The sequence below is a fragment of the Festucalex cinctus genome, chromosome 1, assembly GCF_051991245.1.
Source record: "Festucalex cinctus isolate MCC-2025b chromosome 1, RoL_Fcin_1.0, whole genome shotgun sequence".
Classification (NCBI taxonomy): domain Eukaryota; kingdom Metazoa; phylum Chordata; class Actinopteri; order Syngnathiformes; family Syngnathidae; genus Festucalex; species Festucalex cinctus.
Genome location: NC_135411.1, coordinates 2,553,493 through 2,577,277, shown reverse-complemented (window position 1 = coordinate 2,577,277; position 23,785 = coordinate 2,553,493). Strand labels below are relative to the sequence as shown.

Here is a 23,785-nt window from a genome sequence, read left to right as displayed (position 1 = left end):
TGATCTGGTTTTATTCCTTGGGCTGTGAGTTTGTCACCCAGGAAGAGAATTTCTTGCACTGCAAACTCACACTTAGCTCTGTTGAGTTTCAGTCCATACTTTTGTATGCGCTCCATCACTTTATAAAGTCTCTGGTTATGCTCTTGGAGAGTCGAGCCCCACACAATAATGTCATCAACATAAACCCTGACTCCCTCTAGGCCTTCAATGATCTGTTCCATTGCTCTGTGGAATATTTCTGGTGCGGATTTTATCCCAAATGGCAGTCTAAGAAAACAATACCTTCCAAAAGGTGTGTTAAAGGTACAGTACTTAGTGCTGCTCTCATCCAGTCTTAACTGCCAGAAACCTTGTGAAGCATCTAGTTTCGTGAAATAGTTTGCTCCTGCCATTTCACTGATGATTTCCTCTCTCGTGGGTATTTGATAGTACTCACGTTTGATGTTCTCATTCAGATCTTTTGGGTCCATGCATGTCCTCAATTCACCATTCTTTTTCTTTGTGACGACCATGGAGTTGACCCAATCTCTAGGCTCCTCCACCTTTTCGATCACGCCAAGGCTCGTCATCCTGTCGAGTTCCCGTTTGAGGGCTTCACGCAATGGAGCTGGGACCCTACGTGGTGCGTGCACCACTGGCTGGGCGCCTTCCTTCAGCTGAATTTTGTATATAAAGGGCAGTGTACCAAAACCTTTGAACACATCAGCAAAGTTATGTACAATTGCATTGGTGTCACATTTCAAATCTGTCTCAATACAGTACACTCTTTTCACTAGCCCTAGCTCTTCACAGCTCTGGTCACCCAACAGTGACTCACATTTGTCACTCACCACAGAAAAGTGTACAGTGTGCTCTTTACCTTTAACACTGACATTTAGTTTACAGGTACCAAAACACTCTATAGGTTGGCCATTGTAATCTTTCAACCCCAAACTCTTCCTGTGTATTTTGGGTTTTTACCTGCATTTCTTTCACATCAGATATGCTAATGAGGTTTGCTTTTGCACCAGTGTCCAGTCTCATTGTCACTATAGTTCCATTGATCAGCAGAGACGTGATCCATTTGTCCTCATTTGTGATGCCGTTTACTTTTACTTCTTCATTTTCCATGTTCACCATTCCAACAAAGAAGGTGTCACTTAAATCTGTGTCATCCACTACATTTACATGTTTCCCTTTCTTTACCTCCTTCTTTTTCGTGAAACATTGTCTGGCAAAGTGATTCTTCCCGTGGCAGCTGGAGCATACTTTACCAAACGCTGGGCATTCCCTCGGCTTGTGTTGTGATCCGCAGCGCTTGCATAAAAACGTGGCGTCCTCCGTCCGCTGTGCAGTCCGGGTCTTTTGGCGACGTCTCCCGCTCTGATATGACACAGCTCCAACCGGTGCTCCTTCGCTCGTTGGTGGTGTGGCACTTGACATCTCGCTGAACGTTTTCATGTGCTTCTGGGACAGCTCACTTGCCTGGCATATTTTAATAGCCATGTCCAGAGTCAACTCGGACTCACGAAGAAGTCTCTCCCTCAACTTCTTGTCTTCCACGCCAAAAACAATTTGGTCTCTCACCATCGAGGCCTTTAATGTCCCAAAATTACATGACTGCGCTTTCAAACGCAGGGCCGTCACAAAACTGTCAAACGGCTCATCTTGTAACTGCACACGAGACCTAAACATGTACCGTTCATATGTCTCGTTCTTCCTCGGAGTGCAATGCGCATCAAACTTAGCAAGCACGACGTCCAACTTTTCACCATCCTCAGCCGCATCAAACACGAACGTGTTATATACTTCAATGGCCTGTGGCCCAGCAAGAGTTAGCAGCAGTGCTACCTTTCTCGAATCCGGCTTGGTGTCCAATCCCATGGCCGTTACATACAAGTTGAACTGTTGCTTGAAAGCACGCCAATTTTCGTCGACGTTCCCCGTCAGTTTCAGACTTTCTGGCGGCTTCAAATCCATGTCGGCTTCTACGGCGGTCGTCCAACTCACTCAGTTCACTCCTGGTACCATGTTGTGTTCGTGTTGATAATAAATGCTGAGGATGTTTGCTGTTGCTTCAAGTGAACATTTATTTATATCAGGTCGACACATGCACACGCCATCTGTGTTAATGCACTCTTCCTCATCACTCCTTTCAACACTCATTGACAGCAGCGACTCCTAGTGGTAACACTGATCATAACATGGACGTCATCGAGAGCTGAGTAAAGCTTGACGGACTATGCTTACATAGCAACGGTTGCTAAATGTGTGATTGGTCAATGCTCGTTTGGGGGGGGCGGAGTTTGCGAAAGGTCAATTACGGATACAACTCACCTGACTTTTGGCAGCGATATTCGGCCGAGCAAGAAAAGAAAAAGTGTAGTCAATAGTGCATAGAATTTGCCGGCACTCGACTAGAACTTTTCCTGGCTCAAAGCTTAAAAAAAAAAAAGAAAGAAAAAAAGACCAGAGACTCTTGGGTGGATTTACAGATTTACAGTCTGAGGTAAAACAGCAAGGATGTTAAAAAAAAAAAAAAAAAAACCTGTGCTACTAATAATTCTGGGGTACATTATCACAATTCATTATAATCCACATTTATCCAGATTTCTCCTTGCTTTGGAAGCATGTATTATTTTGGTTTGTTTGAATTTGATAATGTCTATACACAGTTTCATTTGATAAATCTTATGATTATTCTAGCGAAGTTTTACATTTATAAGTCTAAATTTACACATAAGAAACCGTCCTTTATTGATTTTTTTTTGTATCCATGAGAAATTATTTTTTGTCATTGTCTGGTTGTCTGTGTCCAAAAGCTGTAAAAACGTATAACTATTGCAAACTTATCATTATTTTTTATGATTTTGTATCAAACTATTTTCTTTTCTTTCAGTTATACTATTGATTTTATTTGGTTTAGCTTTTGTATGTTTTAACTTCCCTGGCGTGTTCTATGTTCTAATTGTTTATAGTGTATACAATGATTTTATTATTCCCCCCCCCAATAGGTCGCTTGCACATGTCGTCACTTCCGCCTCGGATTTCTCGTAGTCGCCATGCTGGGTGGCCTCCATTTACGTAGTGATTCGGTCTAACACGTATCTATCACGTTTGTTTTCTGCGTTTAAAATGGTACATTGTTGCTGCATCGTTGGCTGTTCGAACAAAGCCAAGGGGGAAAATGGTCGGTCTTTTTTCCGAATTCCGAAAATAATTAGGAACCAGGGCCTGGAGACAGAGGAGTGCGGACTCCGGAGGGAAGTCGTTACTTTGGGCTCGTGTGTGCAGCGATCACTTTGTGAGCGGTAAGCTTGTTTACCTTTATTTAATGCATGAGGATTAATAACGTTTCGACCGCCCATATATGGGCAAGTTGCTTATGTTTTGGATTCATGAGCAAGCACGTTCGGTAGTACAAGCTGGCTAGCGGACGTTAGCCGAAAGCTAACATCGAACATTTTCACCCAAGTAGTGCCAGTGCAAAGTGTTTACTGCTGAAATTGGATTGATTAGTCTTGGGCTCTTAATGCCGATAACATGTTTTTTGGTGGCAAAATGTAAACTTGGAAAAAAGAGACAGAAGGGGGTGATGCAAGAAAACAGACCCCCGGTAGCCTACACATCATGCTAAAGAACTTATTCACGGCCACCCTACTGCGGCAAAATAACCAGTCTTTCCATATTTTATTTGTTTATATATTTGTTTATTTTAACAGGTCGCCCTGCGCCCGTTTTTCTGTCCAATCATCCCGACTGGGCTCCAACATTAAAGTTGGGTCCCAAGTTACAACATCTATGTCTCAGCCCAGTCGGTGCCAAGATATGAACGTGCACAGGAGAGACAAGCAAAGAAAAGACGACTCGAAGTGGCAGAGATTGTTGCAGTTATGCAGCCAGATGGCTCCAGTAACCTGTACCCTCAAGTACTGCTGACATCATTGACTCTGGTATGCCACTCAGAATTCATTACATGATATATTGTATGCATGAGTGAATGTATGTGTTTGTTTGTGTGTGTACACGCACCTTATATTTTAGAGACATTTGGAAGTGTTTATAGAAATAGGTATTTGCCTGTAGCAATGTTCATACATTAAAAAATGCAACAAAATGTGTACATTTCTTTTACACTGACAAAAAAAATATACTACTTTACTATATTAAACCTATTACTGGTACCGTATTTTTTTGTGATTTTTTATTTATTTTTTTCTTTAGGGATCTCATGCCACACCGACTTGATTGCCAATGACATGATGGAAACGAAGGCGAGCATCAAAGCATTGGAGGAGGACAACATGCGACTGTTTGTTTGGCGCTAATAAAGGCAGCGTTTATACAAATTCTATTGTTGGGTTTGTTTACAAAGCTATACATAATACAAATGACAGGATTTGACTCAATGTGCAATATGGTCCCTCTTAAAGTAATGGCATAAATCTCTATTATTTCTAAAAGCACAAAAAATGAAGTGAATAATGATTAGATGTAGTAATTTCAGGGTTAAAAATTGAACTGTTAATTAATGTAGTTTATTTTAGCACAGGTGCCTACCATCCTGATGACGGTATGATGTAATGTTGATGGGGTACGCAATGACTTTCATTATGCTATGTACAGAGGAAAAAGTTGCTCTCTTTTAAATTTGTTTAATGTAAGACAAGTACCAGTACTGTGTTACAGTTTTCCCAATAATCCTTGTTTCACACTTGTCACAAAACCACTGTCCTTTTGGCAGTCTAGATTGGCACACTTCAAGTGATATCATTTGATTTTACAATCTGCTGCAGCAAAAAAAACTACTTTATTCCGCATCTTTGAAGTACATGAGCAAGTGGTAGGTGACAGCGGCTGAGCAGGAACACTGGAAGTCCACTGCTGATCTAGTAAATGCTCTCCCGAGCAGTTCAGGTAAGGAGGGGACTTTGGGGAAAAAAACTCTGGCTTTTCCAACTGGCCAAAACGAGCAATCTGGGTGGACTCGCTCAATCACACTTTGTCCACACCACAAAGTCGCAGAAGTCCGTCCAGTTAAACTCATCTGTGCCTGAATCTGAAAATATTACAAACATTGTAATGAAAATATGAAACATAGAATTAAATAAGAAACTACAAAAAGTAAAGCCATACATACCTGGTAATAATATTGGTGTTGTCGTGACAAGTGATGGGAATTGTTGCCATCTGGCACCAGACAGAAATTGGGTGTTGTGACAGCCTCCTTAACCGTGAGATCATAAGAAAAGCTGTCAGTATGCTCAGTAGTTACCATGAACACGTTTTATTGTACTGGAAACTGAAACGAAAAATACGTCCTCTGAGAGTGGTTAACCTTAACCATTTAGAATAAGTTGATTAAGTAACATGTAACTAGTGAAAGGGTAGCATTAAATTTAATTAAGCCACGGGGAGGCTGTGCATAGTTACTTTTTATTCTTATACGCTCTGCCATATTTGCCTGTTATAAAATTGTTAGAAAAACCACATCAGGTAAACCTAGCTGTGCATGTAAACACAATGATAACAGGAAGCCTGAGAACAAATCAACATTTTTGTGTGCAGAATTACCAACACCATGTGGTTTACTTACGTGCAACAGCAACCGTTTCTTCTGATGCGATGTTAAAGTTTACACTCTGTATCCACCCGCTTACAAAATAATTGTAAGCCTCCGGGGATTTGTTGGCGTGTTATGGAGCATGTTGTCAACACGAGGTAGGGAAAGATGTCCAGAGATGTCACATTTGGCCAGCAAGCTTTCTCCGTCAAAAAAAAAAATCACCCTTGGTCAGGACGTAATTAGGATCAATCCCGCCACACAGAGACACCTTCTGCCTGTATCGTTGTTTTTGATCTTCCGGTAAATCGTGAAAATACTGCGAAAATTACATCAGGTTGATAAGCTCTACCGTGTAACTCGCGAGTGTACCTTGTGAACCGGCGGACACCCAATATGGCGCCCGAAGGAAAAACTCCCATGATGCATTACGATGTGCAAGCGACCTATAGTTTGTATGCTGATTGAGTGAATAGAGATTTAAAAAATAAAAACTAAACTGGGCTACTCGTATGTACAGGAAGTAAACATGTTTCTTCTTACTTGTCCGAGTGCAGTTTAAAGGTCTATTTATTTTTATTATCCAAATGAATCTAGAATTAAACGTATAATTTTATGAGCTTTTTTTTTTTTTCAATTTTTTTTTAAGTAAAATTAAATATGACCATTTTCGTGACATGAGATTTGTCCAACTGTGATTGCCGTAGATTTCACGTGGTAGCAGAAGAGCGACTCCATTCCAGGCACGACGCGTTTACGCTCGGCTTCGCTATAAAAATAATTCAACACGAATTTGTACGGAACGAACTGACACATCGACACTTTGCCCCGTCACTACGTTATTGAAGTCAAACATAATTGCTCCGTTTCGTGTCTGGTTCAATCGTATCTCTCGGCCCTCTTTATTTTGTCTTGTCTTAGCTTAGCTTAGCTTGGCTTAGCTTAGCTTAGTTTAGCTTAGCTTGCTAGGCGCCAAAAAACGAGACGCGTTTGCTATCGACAAATTGGCTCAGCAGACGTCAATCGTGAGCGTAAAGTGTCGTGAATATCGTGTGAAGATGTTCACAATGGCGAAAGTCAAGTACGAAGAGGAGCTTTGTGGAGCACAGGAGGACAACGAGCGACAACGTCAACTGCTGGACGCCGTTTACAAGCAGCCTCGAGTTGTGTTGAACAGAGCAGGTTTGTCACTTGTTTCATCGACACTTTTCAACCATATGTACGTTTTTATTTCTGTAATGACTCTTCACCGGGTCACTTTGTTACGATACAGTTTTTTTTCTTCAGTCGGTTTGGTAAATTTCTCAGTCGATGAGAATTGGATTTAGCAGAGCTACAACTGAGGTAAAGCTAGCCGCCTTTTCTTTTTACGCGGTCAAGTCAGCCGCACTTTATTTTTTCTGTTCGCCCTTTTCTAGGATTTACGGTAGTGTGCTCGAAGAGACGCTTCGGCCTTGGGGTGAACCCCACAAAAGTGCCTAGAAAATGAGTTTCGCTCCACTGTCTGGGCACGACTTGTTCAATGCAATTTTTGATAGATAATACCCTTCTGAACTTTGGGTTAAAAGTTCACCCAATGTTTTCCTGCCCCAGTTTTGTCACAAGCCAGAAATGCATATATAGGTAAATAACAAAAAACGAAAATCTTGTGCTGCAGTTTTTGGTCATAAAACGTCTTTCATTAAATTTGGCAACATAAAATCATTCCCAGATGTTATAAATACATATACCTAACATCAGAAACAAGTATTGGTGGTTTGGTGTACTCATGTGAATTTAGATCATTAAATATATCAAATTTGTGCCAAAAAAAACAAAACAAAAAAAAAGCTTCAACTAGAAGTGAGACCAGCACACGAATGTTACATTTAGCTATGTTTATGTTTCATATATAAAAACAATTCACAACCTACTATGTAATGAAAGGTGCACAAGAAGCAACATACATCGGCCAAAAATGGCTGAAAATACTACCATGCACCACAAACTTCGAACAAGGCAAAATGGACTAGATGAAAATAGATACATTCAGAGCCCAGATTATTGTAACATATAGAATATTTTTTAAAGTATCAGGTTATGTCACAGCATGTCATTTATACCCCCCACCCCTGCCCCACACACAAAAAATATTAATAAAAAAAGAATCAAATAAAAATCAAATGTACATTCACAATAAAACCATGGAACTTCATTGGAACGGCTCTTTTTTTTTTTTTTTCGCAGACCAATTTAAAGGTCTATGTTGTGGAAAAATTTAATACAGACTTTTTCTTTTTTTTTTGCTTGAAAAGTGTTCCAATGGAGAGTTAATATCTTGATAATGACACAAACAAAATGGCAGATTTTACAGCCCTGCACTGTAAAGTGTCCTCGTATGCCATGTGATTTTCCAACCTGATGTTGTACCAGATGTGTTAGTGTCACTTTCTTGGCTTACGTCAGTAGACTCAGTAGTTGATGTATCTGATGACTGAGGTACCCTGTCTAAAAGTTTGTCAGTTGTTGATAATGTGTCTACAAAAAACATTTCAGAGGTGTTGCGCTGGAAAGGGGTGTGAAAAATCAGCTGGGGGAAATCACGCCTCAATCTTCGTTTCAGTATATCCTGCCTGAAATAGAAAATTAAAGGGAAAGATGAGCACAAGATACACATATTCACATCACACTAGGGCTGCTCTATTATGGAAAACATAATCATCACGATTATTTTGGTAATAATTGAAATCAAGATTATTCAAAACAATTATATTTTGTTCAAATCAAGAAAATGTTTAAACATTTGAAAATAAGACAAATACAATCATATGAAACACTATAATTATGTAAGTTGCTTTTGGACCCAACAAAATTTCTAATTTATTATTATTATGTTAGCAAAAATTTTAAGTTGGGGTGCAGCGTGTGCAGTAAGCTAGTTTTGACACGGGTGTATGGTAAAAGAACTCGTGTGGGCGTGCCGCAAAAACAACTCAAAATTAGTATTATTAATACTGCAACTATCGAATATTTTGGTATCCGGATATCCTACTGAAAATTCGAGTGAATAATCGTATATTTGGATAGAAATAAAAATATACCTATAGGCCTATATACTTTCTTGGTCAAAGAACAATTAAAACGAGAGCTGCGAGCAGCTATAAAGGGCCCTCGCAGCCCGTGCCACGTTGGGGTACTTGCACGTTGGGGTACTCGCACGTTGGGGTACTGTCACATTGGAAGCAGAATTTCTTTTAAAATGGCATGATCAACCTTTACATGTGGATTTTCTTTGCCAGGTGTGATGAATGTTTCAAACTCAATGGGTTTTGGTGAACGTTAAGATCTGCAAAAATTAGCACCCATTTTTATTTTTAGGCAATAAGTTGCCCTGATTGGTATTTTTTGGAAAAATATATGTACCCATCATCGCTCGTACTCATTGCACAATGTTGCTTTTATTGTCCATAGGTGCAATCAAAAATGAATAAAACAAAATGGAAACGTACATACGTTTGGATCGGTGTGAAGCCAGTGAACAATTTGAGTGGTGGAAACTAAAAGAATATTCATAAATGACTTAGTTATCACACTTAGAATGAGTTTACATTTTTTGTACAAAATACCGTATGTGGGGTATTTTTTTTTCACACCTCAAGGGCTAGGTGGCGCTGCATATATAACTGAATTTTGTCATAGAGATACCTTCAGGCCTTGACTATAAACATACATGTCAAGTTTGGGATTTTTTGGAGCATGTACCGGGGAGTTATTAAGCATATCCTTTTTCAGTGCGAAACACAAAATTTGATGTGCCGCCCTCATCATATAGTATTCCGAAAAGTCAAGATTTTTCCACCTTTCGTTGGCTCAGGTCTTGACATGGACCAGGTCAAGTCTGAAGTCAGTCGGATGAAACGTGTAGGAGAAGTGGGCAAAAGTCTGCCCCCTGAAAATGTGCAAAAATCGTCAAAAATGGGACATTCAAAAATTCGTAGCTCACTTCCTGTTCATTTTAGCACATGGGTCCAAGAGACTTTTTTTTGTAGGTCTTGGGCTCCCTCATACACCTTAAAAATATTCGTCGTTCTTGCTTAAACGTACAACCGGGGCTGCTTCGTAAAAAATTTCTAGGGGGCGCTATTGTGTCATTTTTGTAAAAATAGCACAATCCGGGATAAAATATCGCTCATTTTGCCAGGCCAGATGTGTGTGCCAAGTTTCATGAGTTTCTGTGCATGTTTAGACCCTCAAACTGGCGTTGTTTTCTTGGTGAACAGCGCTTAGCCACGCCCACAGCAATTCGCGAAAACTCACAAACTTCGTGTTGTGACATCATGAAGACCGAAACCCTCATCTGAGCAAATATCAGGTAGGTGCAGTTAATGTGGTTGGAGAAAAACATTGAAGAAAAATCATAAGAAAAAAAATTGCCAGAAGGTGGTGCTATCAGTAAGATGAAATATAAGTTCGTAGATGTCTTAAGGGCTGGACTCTCATCAAATGTGTGAAATTTTGAGAAGATAGGATTACCTGGGTCAAGTAAAAGCAGCTTTTATTGCCACGAAAAATTACCAGACTTTGCGGCACCGTAGCAGCCATACCCTTTGGCGAAAAGTTACAATATTCGGAGTGGGGCATGATCAACATCTTAAGGCTTTTCTGACCAATTTTCAACTGGATCCCTTCAACGAGCTAGGCACAGTAGCTAAAAACGTAAAGTATGACATTTATTGTCACCACTAGGTGGCGCTATATATATAACAGAATTGTATCATATAGATGTTTTCAGGCCGTGACTATTAAGTTGCATGAGAAATTTGAGATTTTTTGGAGCTTGTTCATGGGAGTTATTCAGCATTTTGTCTTTCTGGACAAATTAAATTTTAAAGGCAATATTTGATGACCCGCCCCCGTCATGTAGTATTCCAAAAAGTTAAGATATTTTGCCCAGTTGTTTTCTTGGGCCTTGAGATGATAAATGCCAAGTTTGAAGTCAACAGTGAATGTGCCAAAATGGGCCAAAATTGGACATTCAAAAATTCATAGCTCACTTCCTGTACATTTTAGGAAATGTCTTCCACTGACCTTTTTGTGCGTCTCGGGGTGCTACACGTGCCTGGCAATTTTCGTAGCTCTAGGTCAAACGGGCCGGGATTGGGTTTTATTTTTCTATGCTAGGGGGTGCTATAGAGTCGCATTGTTATGACAACTACATAATATCAAATATTTCGCCGGGCCCGAAGAGACTGCAAAGTTTGGTGAGTTTTCGTAAATGTTTAGGTCCTCAAGAATGCGATCGTTTACGGAGAAGAAGAAGAAGAAGAAGAATTCTTACAAAAACAAGAGGGACCTCGCAGCGATCGCTGCTCGGGCCCTAATAATCATAATAAGGTCTACAAGAACTGTATGGTGTTCAGGGATGAATAGTTTTTCTTATGGATTTTTTTATTTCTTTTTTGCTGTAGTAATAAGTAATGCCACAGCTGATGCACATTTTGAATGACAGGGTTCCTCCTATTACTTCAAAATATAAAAATATAACATTTATAGAATAAAACCACAAGTATCCCAAATGCTATAAAAGGTAATGTTGTAGCGAGCAGTGACGGGAGTCGGAGGCAGAGTGTTGAAGTCCGGAGCCAAAAACCGGCGTTTTATGACATCAGCTTCTCAGCGTTTAACAGCAACAACAACTCACTCTGCGCGAGGCTCACAGACCTACCAACATTTTGTTCTTTTATCCTTTCATCCTTTCATCCCAACAAACTCCCCCTTCGTCCCAACGTTCCGTGGGTGAATTATGTTCTCATCACTACACAAGCCCCCCCAGAATTCACCCACAATCAAACTCCGGATGACGGGGCGGCAAAACTGCCCGACCCCTGCGGGTACAGGACCCAGGGAGCGAGGGCGGGAGGGACACAGCAGAAACACCAGAACAGTCCCGCGCACCAACTGGCGGGGATGCAGGAACAACTGGAAGGGACCCCACACGGTCCACAAGGCGCAGCCCAGGGGGGCGGCCGCGGCGGGGGGCGCGGGGCACGTCCAAGGGTCCGGCCAGGTCAACATGAGCCGGGTTAACTTGCAACCCGGTGTCGGAGCCCCGAAGCGACTGGGTGTCACGGTCGGAAGCCTGGTCGGCCGCCATCCGGGAAAAGTCGAGGCCCAGCTGTACCGTGTTGACGGCTGCCCTGGACAGACAATCCGCGACCACGTCGTCCTTGCCAGCGATATGTCGGATGTCCGTGGTGTATTCAGATATGAACGACAACTGTCGCTGTTGCCGCACGGACCACGGCTTGGACAACTTCGACATGGAGAAGGCGAGCGGCATGTGATCGACGAAGACCGTGAACTCACGGCCCTCCAGGATGAAGCGGAAGTGGCGGATCGCCAGCCAGACAGCAAGGAGCTCCCTGTCGAACGTGCTGTACTTGCGCTCCCGAGGGACTAACCGGCGGCTGAAAAGGCGAGCGGCTGCCACGCACCTTCGACGCGCTGTTCCAAAACGGCCCCGACGGCAAAATCGGATGCGTCAGTAGTGAGGGCGATCGGGGCATCCGGGCGCGGGTGGGCCAACAAGGCCGCTCGGGACAGCGCAGCTTTCGTCTCTTCAAAAGCCTCGACTCTCACATCGGTCCCGTCGACCGCACGGTTAGGAGCCACACCCTTAAGTGCGTCGTAAAGCGGGTGCATCACATGGGCAGCGTGGCGGATGAACCTGTGGTAAAAAGTCACCATCCCGAGGAACTCGCGGAGACCCTGGGCCGTCTGGGGTCGAGGAAAAGCGGCAACAGCTTCCACTTTTGCCGGGAGCGGGGTGGCGCCGTCCTCATTGATGAGGTGGCCGAGGAATTTGAGACTGGAGAGGGTGTCCATGATAAACAGCAGCCGGCACTCTGGCCCCCACTCACAGCTGCAACTGAGTGGAGGCGTCGCCGTTTCCCGACGCAACAAAGGAGCAAGGGGCGCGGCACCTCTTCGCCTTGGTTCCAAAACGTGCGTGAAAATAGCATAAGCCAGGGGCCGATCGGCCATCCACGGCAGCGCGTACCTTATGAGGTGCCGTTGCGGCCGCCGGGACTGGGAAGGCGCGTGCAGAGAGGCCAAGACCTCGTGGTTGTGACGCTGGGTGGCCAGGAAAAAGCGGTCTGCTTCCTCCGCCAGAGCACGTGGTTCGGAGATGGTAGTGTTCGCTAGCGCCGTAGCTCTGGCCGCTGTGGAGCTCCCGAGCGCGGCCACGATGTGGTAGTAGCGCGTGGAATCGTCCGTAATTCCCCGGATGGCAAACTGAGCTTCAGCTTGTACAAACCACGTCGCCGCGGCCGACTCCCAAAACTCCGGTAACTTGAGATCAGCGGAGTTCGCCATGTCGCTCAATTCGATCAAATTCTCAGCCTCGGAAATGTCAACGAGGCGGATGTCGGGGTCACCAATGTCACAGCGAGCAGTAACGGGAGTCGGAGGCAGAGTGTTGAAGTCCGGAGCCAAAGACCGGCGGTTTATTGATATCAGCTTCTCAGCGTTTAACAGCAACAACAACTCTGCGCGAGGCTCACAGACCTACCAACATTTGTTCTTTTATCCTTTCATCCCAACAAACTCCCCCTTCGTCCCAACGTTCCGTGGGTGAATTATGTTCTCATCACTACAATGTCAGGTTGGCCCCCACATTTAACTCCCCCCGCCACCAACGTCTTATTGCAGATGGAAGGATGTAAAACGAAAAGTGCAGTGTGAGAATCCATTGTAAAGAACGGTTAGGGTTTGCATTATTCAAAAATTTGGTGCCAACATTTTAACTTTTACTGCAAATGAATATCGGCTTCAAATATCGGTTATCTGCCTCCTTGACTACCGATAATCGGTATCGGTACCGGCCCTGAAAAAAGCATATCGGTCTATCTCTACAGAAAAGCCTTAAGATGTTGATCATGCCCCACACCGAATATTGTATCCTTTCGCCAAAGGGCGTGGCCGCGACGGTGCCGCAAAGTCTGAAGATTTTTCGTGACAATAAAAGCTGCATTAACTTGACCGAGATGATCCTATCTTCTCAAAATTTCACACATTTGATGAGAGTCCAGCCCTAAAGACATCTATGAACTTATATTTCATCTTACTGATAGCGCCACCTAGTGGCAATTTTTTTTCTTAACAATTTTCTTCTACGTTTTTCTCCAAACACGTTAACTGGACCTACCTCATATTTGCTCAGATGAGGGTTTCGGCCTTCATGATGTCACAATGTCACAACACGAAGTTTGTGAGTTTTCGCGAATCGCTGTGAGCGTGGCTAAGCACTGTTCGCCAAGAAAACGCGAGTTTTGAGGGTCTAAAGATGCGCAGAAACTCATGAAAATTGGCACACACATCTGGCCTGGTAAAATGAACAATATTTTATTGTTGATTGTGCTATTTTTACAAAAATGACTCAATAGCGCCCCCTAGAAATTTTTAACGAAGCAGCCCCGGTTGTATGTTCAAGCAAGATCTACGAAAATTTTTAGGAGTATGAGGGAGCCAAAGACCTACAAAAAAAGTCTCTTGGACCCATATGCTAAAATGAACAGGAAGTGAGCTACGAATTTTTGAATGTCCCATTTTTGATGATTTTTGCACATTTTCAGGGGGCATACTTTTGCCCACTTCTCCTACACGTTTTTTCCGACTGACTTAAGACTTGACTTGGATCATGTCAAGACCTGAGCCAACAACAGACAGAAAAATCTTGACTTTTGGAAATACTATATGATGAGGGCGGGGCATCAAAATTTGTGTTTCGCACTGAAAAAGGATATGCTTAATAACTCCCCGATACATGCTCCAAAAAATCCCAAACTTGACATGTATGTTTATCATCAAGGCCTGAAGGTATCTCTATGACAACATTCAGTTTTATATGCAGCGCCACCTAGCCCTTGAGGCATGAAAAACAAATACCTCACTTACGGTATTTTTACAAAAATTGTAAACTCATTCTCAGTGTGATAACTAAGTCATTTATGAATTTTTTTTACTTTCCACCACTCAAAATGTTCACTGGCATCAGACCGATCCAAACATATGTATTTTTTATTTAGTTTTATTTATTTTTGATAGCCTCTATTGACGTTAAAAGCAGTATCGTGAATGAAGGATATGCTTAATAACTCCCCGGTACATGCTTAAAAAAAATCCCAAACTTGACATGTATATTTATAGTCAAGGCCTGAAGGTATCTCTATGACAAAATTCAGTTATAAATACAGCGCCACCTAGTCCTTGAGGCATAAAAAAAAACCCACTTAGGGTATTTTGTACAAAATTTGTGAACTCATTGTAAGTATTATAACTAAGTCATTTATGAATATTCTTTTACTTTCCACTAAAGATGTTCACTGGTATCAGACCGATCCAAACATATGTACTTTTTTACTTTGTTTTATTTATTTTTGATAGCCTCTATGGACAATAAAAGCAACATCGTGCAATGAGTACGAGCGATGATGGGTATATATACTTTTGGAAAAAATACCAATCAGGTCAACTCATTCCCAAAAAATAAAAAAAAAGACGCTGATTTTTGCAGATCTTAACAATCACCAAAACCCATTGAGCTTGACACACACATCACACCTGGCAAAAAAAAAAATGTACATGTAAAGGATTACCATGCCATGTTCAAAGAAATTTTGCTCCTAATGTGCCAGTACCCCAATGTGCCAGTACCCCAACCCCTAAAGAAAAAAACATTTTTAATGTAATCTTAGTGAATTAATTGTAATTATGTCTTAATAATTTTCAACTATAGGTTGGCGATGCACATTTTAGTTAGCATCTGACTGGTCAAATTCATATGAAAAGCATAAAATTCCATATAAAACTTATTGCATGCCTTTGCGATATGCATATTGCAAGGGCCAATATCGCGATATCGATATTTTTTCGATATACTGTGCAGCCTTAATCGGAAGCATTTATTTGTGTGTGTTGAATGTGTTGTGTGTGTGTGTGTGGGTGTGTGTGTGTGTGTGTGTGTGTGTTGGGGGCGGGGTCGATATATCTATACATGGCTTTATGTATCGATATTGGGATATGAAAAGGCGTATCTATACGATATCGATGTATCAATATTTTGAACTCAGCCCTAGTTAATTCAATTGAAATAGAAAGGGTGTATGAAAACAAATTCCTTGTAGTAGTTATTGATGATAAATTATTTTGGAAGCCACACATAGAAAATGTTAAAAGGAAAATGTCAAAAATCAAAGGGATACTCTATAAAACTAAGGATGTCCTGAACATGAACTCATTATATACATTATATAGTTCATTATTATTACAATATCTGACCTATTGTGTGGAAATCTGGGCAAATGCAAATAAAACAAACACCAACTCTGTATTCAAATTGCAAAAGAGAGCTATAAGAGTGATTAATTAATCAAAATATACAGAATCAACACATCCATTATTTATTAAATTAAATACAATGAAATTTTATGACTTGGTTGAGTTTAAATTAGCACCAAATTAGACACAGTCCTTATGATATAAGGGGTGCACATGTCTATAAAAAAAACCCCAAAAAAAACAAGAACAAATATTAAGCAAAGGTCTGTATCTGTTAAATGTCTTAATCTGTGGAATCATTCGGGAATTGCCCTGAAAAGATGTGACTCACTTGTTGAGTTTAAAAAAAAATGTTTAAAAGTAAAAAAAATAAATAAATACTTGTGTATAGATTTGTTATTCATTCACTCATGTGGCCCATGTGATAAACTCAATATAAAATACATAACATCACAATAAATTAACTTTACCAAACCATGTGTATCTTGTGTCTCGCAGATGTCAGTGAAAAATATATTTGTCCTGAGCGGCAGGAGCCAGAGTTCCCTGGCGTGAAACAGGAGGAGGACTTGGAGCCTCTGCAAGTTAAAGAAGAGCAGCAGCAACAGCCTCCCAACATCAAAAAAGAGGAGCAGCTGCCACCATACATTAAAGAGGAGGAGGACTTCACAGAGTGTCCCGTGACTGGTGTCCATTTGAAGACTGAAGATGAACGTCAATATGAAGAGAACAAAGGGGCGGAGTCTCCAAGCAGCAGCTCAAGACAACAAATGACAAATGATGACAGCCGGTTAGCTCTCATGTCAGATGGTGAAGACGCGTCACACGCTCCTCACACTGCTGACGATGAACAGTGTGACGATGATGTGACATGTCACACTGATGGCAAACGGTGGAAATGTTCTCAGTGTGGAAAAACCTTTGGTTTCAAGTCTAAATTGAGAAATCATGCGATGGGCCACACTGGTGATAAACCCTTTGCTTGCTCTGTTTGTGGTCGAAAATTTACTCGGAATGACTACTTAAAAACACACACAAGAACCCACACTGGAGAGAAGCCCTTTGCTTGCTCGGTTTGTGGTCAAAGTTTCTCTCAGAAGGGAAGTTTAACAACGCACACGCGAATCCACACTGGAGAGAAGCCCTTTGCTTGCTTGGTTTGTGGTCAAAATTTTTCTTCCAAGGGAGACTTAAAAATACACACACAAACCCACACTGGAGAGAAGCCCTTTGCTTGCTTGGTTTGTGGTCAAAGTTTCTCTCAGAAGGGAAATTTAATTATTCACACAAGAAACCACACTGGAGAGAAGCCCTTTGCTTGTTTGGTTTGTGGTCAAAATGTTTCTTCCAATCGATACTTAAAAATACACACAAGAACCCACACTGGAGAGAAGCCCTTTGCTTGCTCAGTTTGTGGTCAAAATTTTTCTTCCAAGGGATACTTAAAAATACACACAAGAACCCACACTGGAGAGAAGCCTTTTGCTTGCTCAGTTTGTGGTCAAAATTTTGCTCTCAAGGGAAACTTAAAAATCCACACAAGAACCCACACTGGAGAGAAGCCTTTTGCTTGCTCAGTTTGTGGTCAAAATTTTGCTCAGAGGGTACACTTAAAATCACACACAAGAACCCACACTGGAGAGAAGCCCTTTGCTTGCTCGGTTTGTGGTCAAAATTTTTCTTCCAAGGGATCCTTAAAAATACACACAAGAACCCACACTGGAGAGAAGCCTTTTGCTTGCTCAGTTTGTGGTCAAAATTTTGCTCTCAAGGGAAACTTAAAAATCCACACAAGAACCCACACGGGAGAGAAGCCCTTTGCTTGCTTGGTTTGTGGTCAAAATTTTTCTTCCAAGGGATACTTAAAAATACACACAAGAACCCACACTGGAGAGAAGCCTTTTGCTTGCTCAGTTTGTGGTCAAAATTTTGCTCTCAAGGGAAACTTAAAAATCCACACAAGAACACACACTGGAGAGAAGCCTTTTGCTTGCTCAGTTTGTGGTCAAAGTTTTGCTCAGAGGGTACACTTAAAATCACACACAAGAACCCACACTGGAGAGAAGCCCTTTGCTTGCTCGGTTTGTGGTCGAAAATTTGCTCACAAGGAAAACTTAAAAATACACACAAGAACCCACACTGGAGAGAAGCCCTTTGCTTGCTCAGTTTGTGGTCAAAATTTTGCTCACAGGGGACACTTAAAAACACACACAAGAAACCACACTGGAGAGAAGCCCTTTGCTTGCTCAGTTTGTGGTCAAAATTTTGCTCACAGGGGACACTTAAAAACGCACACAAGAACCCACACTGGAGAGAAGCCTTTTGCTTGCTCAGTTTGTGGTAAAAAATTTACTGCTAATGTAACGTTAAAAAGACACACAAAGACCCACACTGGAGAGAAGCCCTTTGCTTGCTCAGTTTGTGGTCAAAATTTTTCTTCGAAGGGATACTTAAAAACACACACAAGAACCCACACTGGAGAGAAGCCCTTTGCTTGCTCAGTTTGTGGTCGAAGTTTCTCTGAGAAGGGAAGTTTAACAATGCACATGCGAATCCACACGGGAGAGAAGCCCTTTGCTTGCTTGGTTTGTGGTCAAAATTTTGCTCATAGGGTACAGTTAAAAATACACACAAGAACCCACACTGGAGAGAAGCCTTTTGCTTGCTCAGTTTGTGGTCGAAAATTTGCTTGGAATATATATTTAAAAGTCCACATGAGAACCCACACTGGAGAGAAGCCTTTTGCTTGCTCAGTTTGTGGTCAAAGATTCCCAACAAAGGGCAACGCTGAGAGGCACAAGTGTGCTGGTGAGAAAAGCGGTTGATGAATGAAGCTTGATATGATCTCATTTCGGAATTGACATTTAAAATGGTGCAGAAATTTCTACCGCTTTAATGAATGATTGATCTGTGTACTTGTATTGTGTGTTGTATGTGTCTTAGCCTATTTTGAAAATGAATTAGTTTTGAAAACGTAACATCAACCTGACAAGTGGCTGCAGATTATAACTGACGGCTATAATCTGTCATGTTGACATGTAAATGTCTGTTCATATGTTGTTTGTCTTATTTACATATTAAAAGGTTGTTGTTAAACACATTATTTTAGGTTAATTAATTATGCACAAATTAGTGTGTCAAAAAAATAACGCAACTGAGGCGCGTGAGCATGGCTCGTGAGTAGACGTGTTTCCTACGGCTCCCGCAGAAAATTTTTGGATTAATACATTTTGGACCTTGTAATCGATGGAACTTTTTTTGGAAAGACAGTTTTTGTGAACTAATTGCCTCACGAGTTGACAAATTCCCCCTAAATCGTCTAAACAGCAAAGTGGGAGACACAACTCGGACTCCCTAGGTAGTGTTAGCAAGGAAGCTAATACAAATGCCAACAATATGGAAGCACTAGCTAACGCAGTTTCTGCCGTGCAATCATCTATCGATTCGTTTCGGGAGGAGAACCGGGCTTCGATTGCCTCTTTGCATTCGATTTTGAATGTCTATGGCCAGCGAATTACGGATGTGGAGGACGGTATGAAGGAGTTCGACATGAAGCTTGGCAACGTGGAAACTTCTCATGCTTTACTGGCGAAAGAAAATGACGCGCTGAAGGAGAAGATGGCGTACCTGGAAAATGACACCAGGCGGCAAAACATACGCATTGTGGGAATACCGGAAAATGTGGAGGGCCCGCGACCATCGGAATTTATTTCCAAGCTTATCAGTGATGTGCTTGGGGAAGATAACTTCGAGAAACCACTTTCGGTGGATCGCGCCCACAGAAGCCTGGCACCCAAACCGAAGGATGGCGATAGCAGACCACGACCGTTCATCGTTCGACTTCATCATTTTCAAAGTAAAGAGTTGATCCTTCGCCTCGCCAGACAAGCGGGCCCTCTCTTCTACAACGGATCAAGAATTCACATTTTTCCTGACTACAGCCCGGATGTCAACAAACGGCGCGCAGCCTTCTCCGAATCTAAAAGGAAGCTCCATGCCGCAAAGATCCAGTTTGCCCTCTACTTCCCAGCAACTCTGCAATTTACACACAACGGAAGACGAATGAGGTTCACCGATCATGTGGCGGCGCTGACTTACGTCAATGAAAACGTGACTTTGAGCTCCACTTTACAAGCTGCTGATGGTGATTGAGGTGAAGCTACTGACTGTGTTGAAACACGAATAACTGATTGAAAGGACGGTATTATCGTTTGAAGTTTCACGCACTAATTTCATAATTTTTATTTTATTTGTTGAAATGTATATTCTTTTCTTTTTACATCTTACATTGTGGGTGTGGCATTTTTTTTTTTTTTTTTTATGTCAATTTGTGAGTACACCATATGTGAAGCTACAATTATATGATCCCTAAATATTTAATTTTATTATTGATATTGTATTTTGTTTTGTTTTTCTTTTCTTTTTTTTTTCTCTTTTAGTTTCTTCAGGAGTACGGCCTTTCTTGCTATGCTGACTTTCCATGACTTGTAGATAATATTTAGTTTTGACAGAGTTAACGTCTCTCTCTCTCTCTCTCTCTCTCTTTCTTTCTTTCTTTCTTTCTTTCTTTCCTTCTTTCTTTTATTTATTAGAGCCCGAGCGGCGGCGGTGCCGCTGCGAGGCCCTATTGTTTTTGTAGGAATTCTTCTTATTATTGTGGGATGCTGAAAGCATCCCACATATGTTGTTTCTAACCTTTATTATTATTATTATTATACTTATTGTGGGATGCTGAAAGCATCCCACATATGTTGTTTCTAACCTTTATTATTATTATTATTATTATTATTATACTTATTATAGCATTTTATTCTCAGCACTTTTTGCAATCAAACTACTCCTACATTATACTTCCGATTTACACCGTTCAAATTTCAACTTGCTGACAAAATTCACGCCTTTCTATGGAGAGAAATTTGTGTCTTTATTTTCAATCAAACAAAAAAGGAATTTGCAATCAAAAAAAAATTTCAATCAAACAAAAAAGGAATTTGCAATCAAAAAAAAATTTCAATCAAACAAAAAGGGGATTTGCAATCAAAAAAAAATTTCAATCAAACAAAAAAGGGTTTTCATATAAAATAAAAATTTGCAAACAAAAAAAAAACATTTCAAACATGGATTTGTATTTTAACAAAATCTTTTGCAAACATTTTTTTCGTTTTGTTTGCGAATCTGTTTTTTGGTTGCGAATCTGTTTTTTGATTGAAACCTGTTTTTTGGTTGCGAATCTTTTTCTGTGTTGTGTGGGCGGGGTCCTCCGTTCAACCGATGATAGAAGCCTTGTCATTGGTCAGCTTGGAAGCCGCTGCGACAACTTTCATTGGTCAGATAGGAATGGGGGTGTGACAATGTTCGTCTGATTATTTCCTGGTTCATTTTGTCCAGTCGCCGCCAGCATCGAGGTAAATATGAACCCCCCCCTCACTTCTAGTTTTCCGTTTTGTTTATCTGACATTTATCTAAAAGCAACCCTTGATCTATCGTTTATCCGGTGATTTGTTCTAATCATTACAATTAACGTAATCACTCACTCAGCATTGCTTAGCCATGTTAGCTAGCTAGGTAACTGATGGTCCGATACGATACATGATACATACATACATACATGCATTTGTTTCACATACAGGCAGGGCTGGGAATCGAATTTATTTACACTAGCTGCTTCCCCTAAATCTTGGATGTTTGAAGTAGAGATTAAATTCGTGATAATTCTGTGATGTATTATTTATTTATTATATATTAGTGTATTGATTATTAGAAGAGATATGTTTTTCACAGTGTCCGTTACTTTTCTCTCTTGCAGTTATGTGAAAGAATGTATTGAACTTTTTCGTATTTAACCCATAAAAACTGCTTTTTTTTAACATCATTGGGATATACTTTTATTCAATTTTTGTGATACATTTTATTGACTGTTTTGTTTTGTTTTTTTCTAATACAGCTATATAACCTTGTTTTAGATGACCACATGAAAAAGCGGAGACTATTTTTGCAGACACATCAACTTTTTTTTTTTGTTACGTTATCTACAGTCTGAATGAGAATGAGCACGTCTTATTGCTCAACAGCAGAAAGCACAACACTGACTGGAATCTTGGGGAATTTGTGTGAACTCCAAGATTTATTTTTATTTTTTTAATGTTGTCATGGTTGTCTTGGCATGCAGGGCTCCAAGGAGGCGTGGCTTCAGGAGCCTCTGAGCATGATGGCCGAAGTCCTGAAGCTCCAGGATCTCCCTGCCATCCAGTTCCAGGTGGCCTCGCTGGCAAGCACTTTCCCCGACTTTAGGTAAACAGGAAGTGATGTCGTCTCTGAACTGCAACATGCCCAAAAGGTCACTATGCTCAGAAAGATGTGCGCAAAAAACAACAACTCTTAGGCCATTTTTGTTAGCATGTTAGCATTATTTCATCCGTGAAAACAATGAACATTATCCTGACCGAATGAGAGATCAAATTCATAAAACAAACTGCGCTTTATATTGTACCATATGAACAGCTTGTTAGCGGTTTGTTAGCAACATATTACTCCCAGGAATATTTCTTTAAAAAAAAAAATTGCTCTGTATAACTCACTGACCATAGCCGATAACTCATACATGCTCAGGCAAGCTGTTGAAGTCACAGGGCGGCCATCTTGCTTCTCCGACCTTGCGAGCACACTACTGTATAAACTATACGCACTGACCTGTATATATGACTGGATAGCCAATAACCAGTTATTATGTTATTATGCTTATTCCTGATTATTTTATTACATTACATTAATAAAATGCTAATTATTAATCACTTATGAGAAGTTCTGGTCATTGAAATAAGTAGCCTCTGCTACATTTATTATGTCTTGGGTGTTTGAAATACAGAGGAAATGACTGAGATTACGTAATATAAATACATTTAGTTCCTGTGATTGTTTCATTGTAGTTTTCCTGTTTCAATAATGTTCAAAACATGTGTCAAACATAACTTTGTCAGAATTTTTTTTTTTTACATGTTTGGTAGTTCATTCAAGCACACTTTTCTTTACTTTTTAGATGCAGAAGATGAAGTTGGTGGTTGGTCACCTCTCTTCATGAGGTGATGTTGTGGATAACTGAGCAGGGCCACAAGCACCTGCTTATGTCAGACAGAGAGCAATTTAAAATATTAATAAACTTTGACCACAATTGTGAGGTACAAATGCCAGGTCACACATTATGTTACCCCCTGCACAAACACCATTACATTTCCAACTGCTCATATGAGTGATTACCATTCCTTTAAATCACATCTACTGACTGCTATCACCTTTGATGCCAGATTTGACACAGTGTAATTGAAAGGGCAAAAAAAAAATCACATCCATTTAATTTTTTTGAGTAATTACAGGCTGTTGCTACCAAAATGTTTGTTTTAAGTTTAACAGTTCATTTTCTGAGCTTTCTTGATTTCTTGTTGGCAGGCCAATCATTTCTTGAGAAAAATGTCTGTATAAAATCTATAAAATGCTGAATAATTGACTGGTTGTTAGTTCATATGCATGCTTTTTTTTATGAAATAAAAGTCAAACTGTTTTACACAGGAATTTATTTTCATTTTTTACATCAATTTAAATGACCCTTTGGGCCGCGAGACACTAGCACTAGAAGCAACATTGAGAGTCTGCAAATAAATGACGCGACCAAAACTCAAGGACTCCTTGTTTGGAATGATTTGCCGTAAAGCAACAAGTCTTTCCTCAGGTAAACGACAGTGGATGTCAGGTATAACGATCCCGTGTTCACCGTGATGGTCCAAGGGTAGTGTCTCTTCAGCTTGCTGGATCTGTAATATCAAATACATTTATGAAAGCTACAGTAACTCCAAGAACTTTTACTCATATAAAGTTTTTTCCTCTGGTTATGTACGCTTTTACCAGCAATAAAACTGCCCTGGCCTGCTC

General features: G+C 40.8%; 1 protein-coding gene and 1 long non-coding RNA gene across 2 annotated transcripts; both read left to right on the top strand.

The window, feature by feature from the left end:
• The first annotated feature begins 3,059 nt into the window (after window positions 1–3,059).
• LOC144007717 (uncharacterized) lies at window positions 3,060–4,347 on the top strand. Its single transcript, XR_013280323.1, has 3 exons — window positions 3,060–3,290; window positions 3,702–3,932; window positions 4,204–4,347. It is a non-coding gene; the product is annotated as an uncharacterized LOC144007717 (long non-coding RNA).
• Window positions 4,348–6,225: 1,878 nt separating this feature from the next.
• Window positions 6,226–23,422, top strand: LOC144006905 (uncharacterized). The gene is made up of 4 exons (XM_077506013.1): window positions 6,226–6,724; window positions 16,361–21,267; window positions 22,032–22,153; window positions 22,899–23,422. Exons 1-2 carry the CDS (start codon window positions 6,601–6,603, stop codon window positions 18,685–18,687), a joined length of 2,451 nt encoding a protein of 816 aa, XP_077362139.1. The 5' UTR covers window positions 6,226–6,600; the 3' UTR covers window positions 18,688–21,267; window positions 22,032–22,153; window positions 22,899–23,422.
• Window positions 23,423–23,785: the final 363 nt, after the last annotated feature.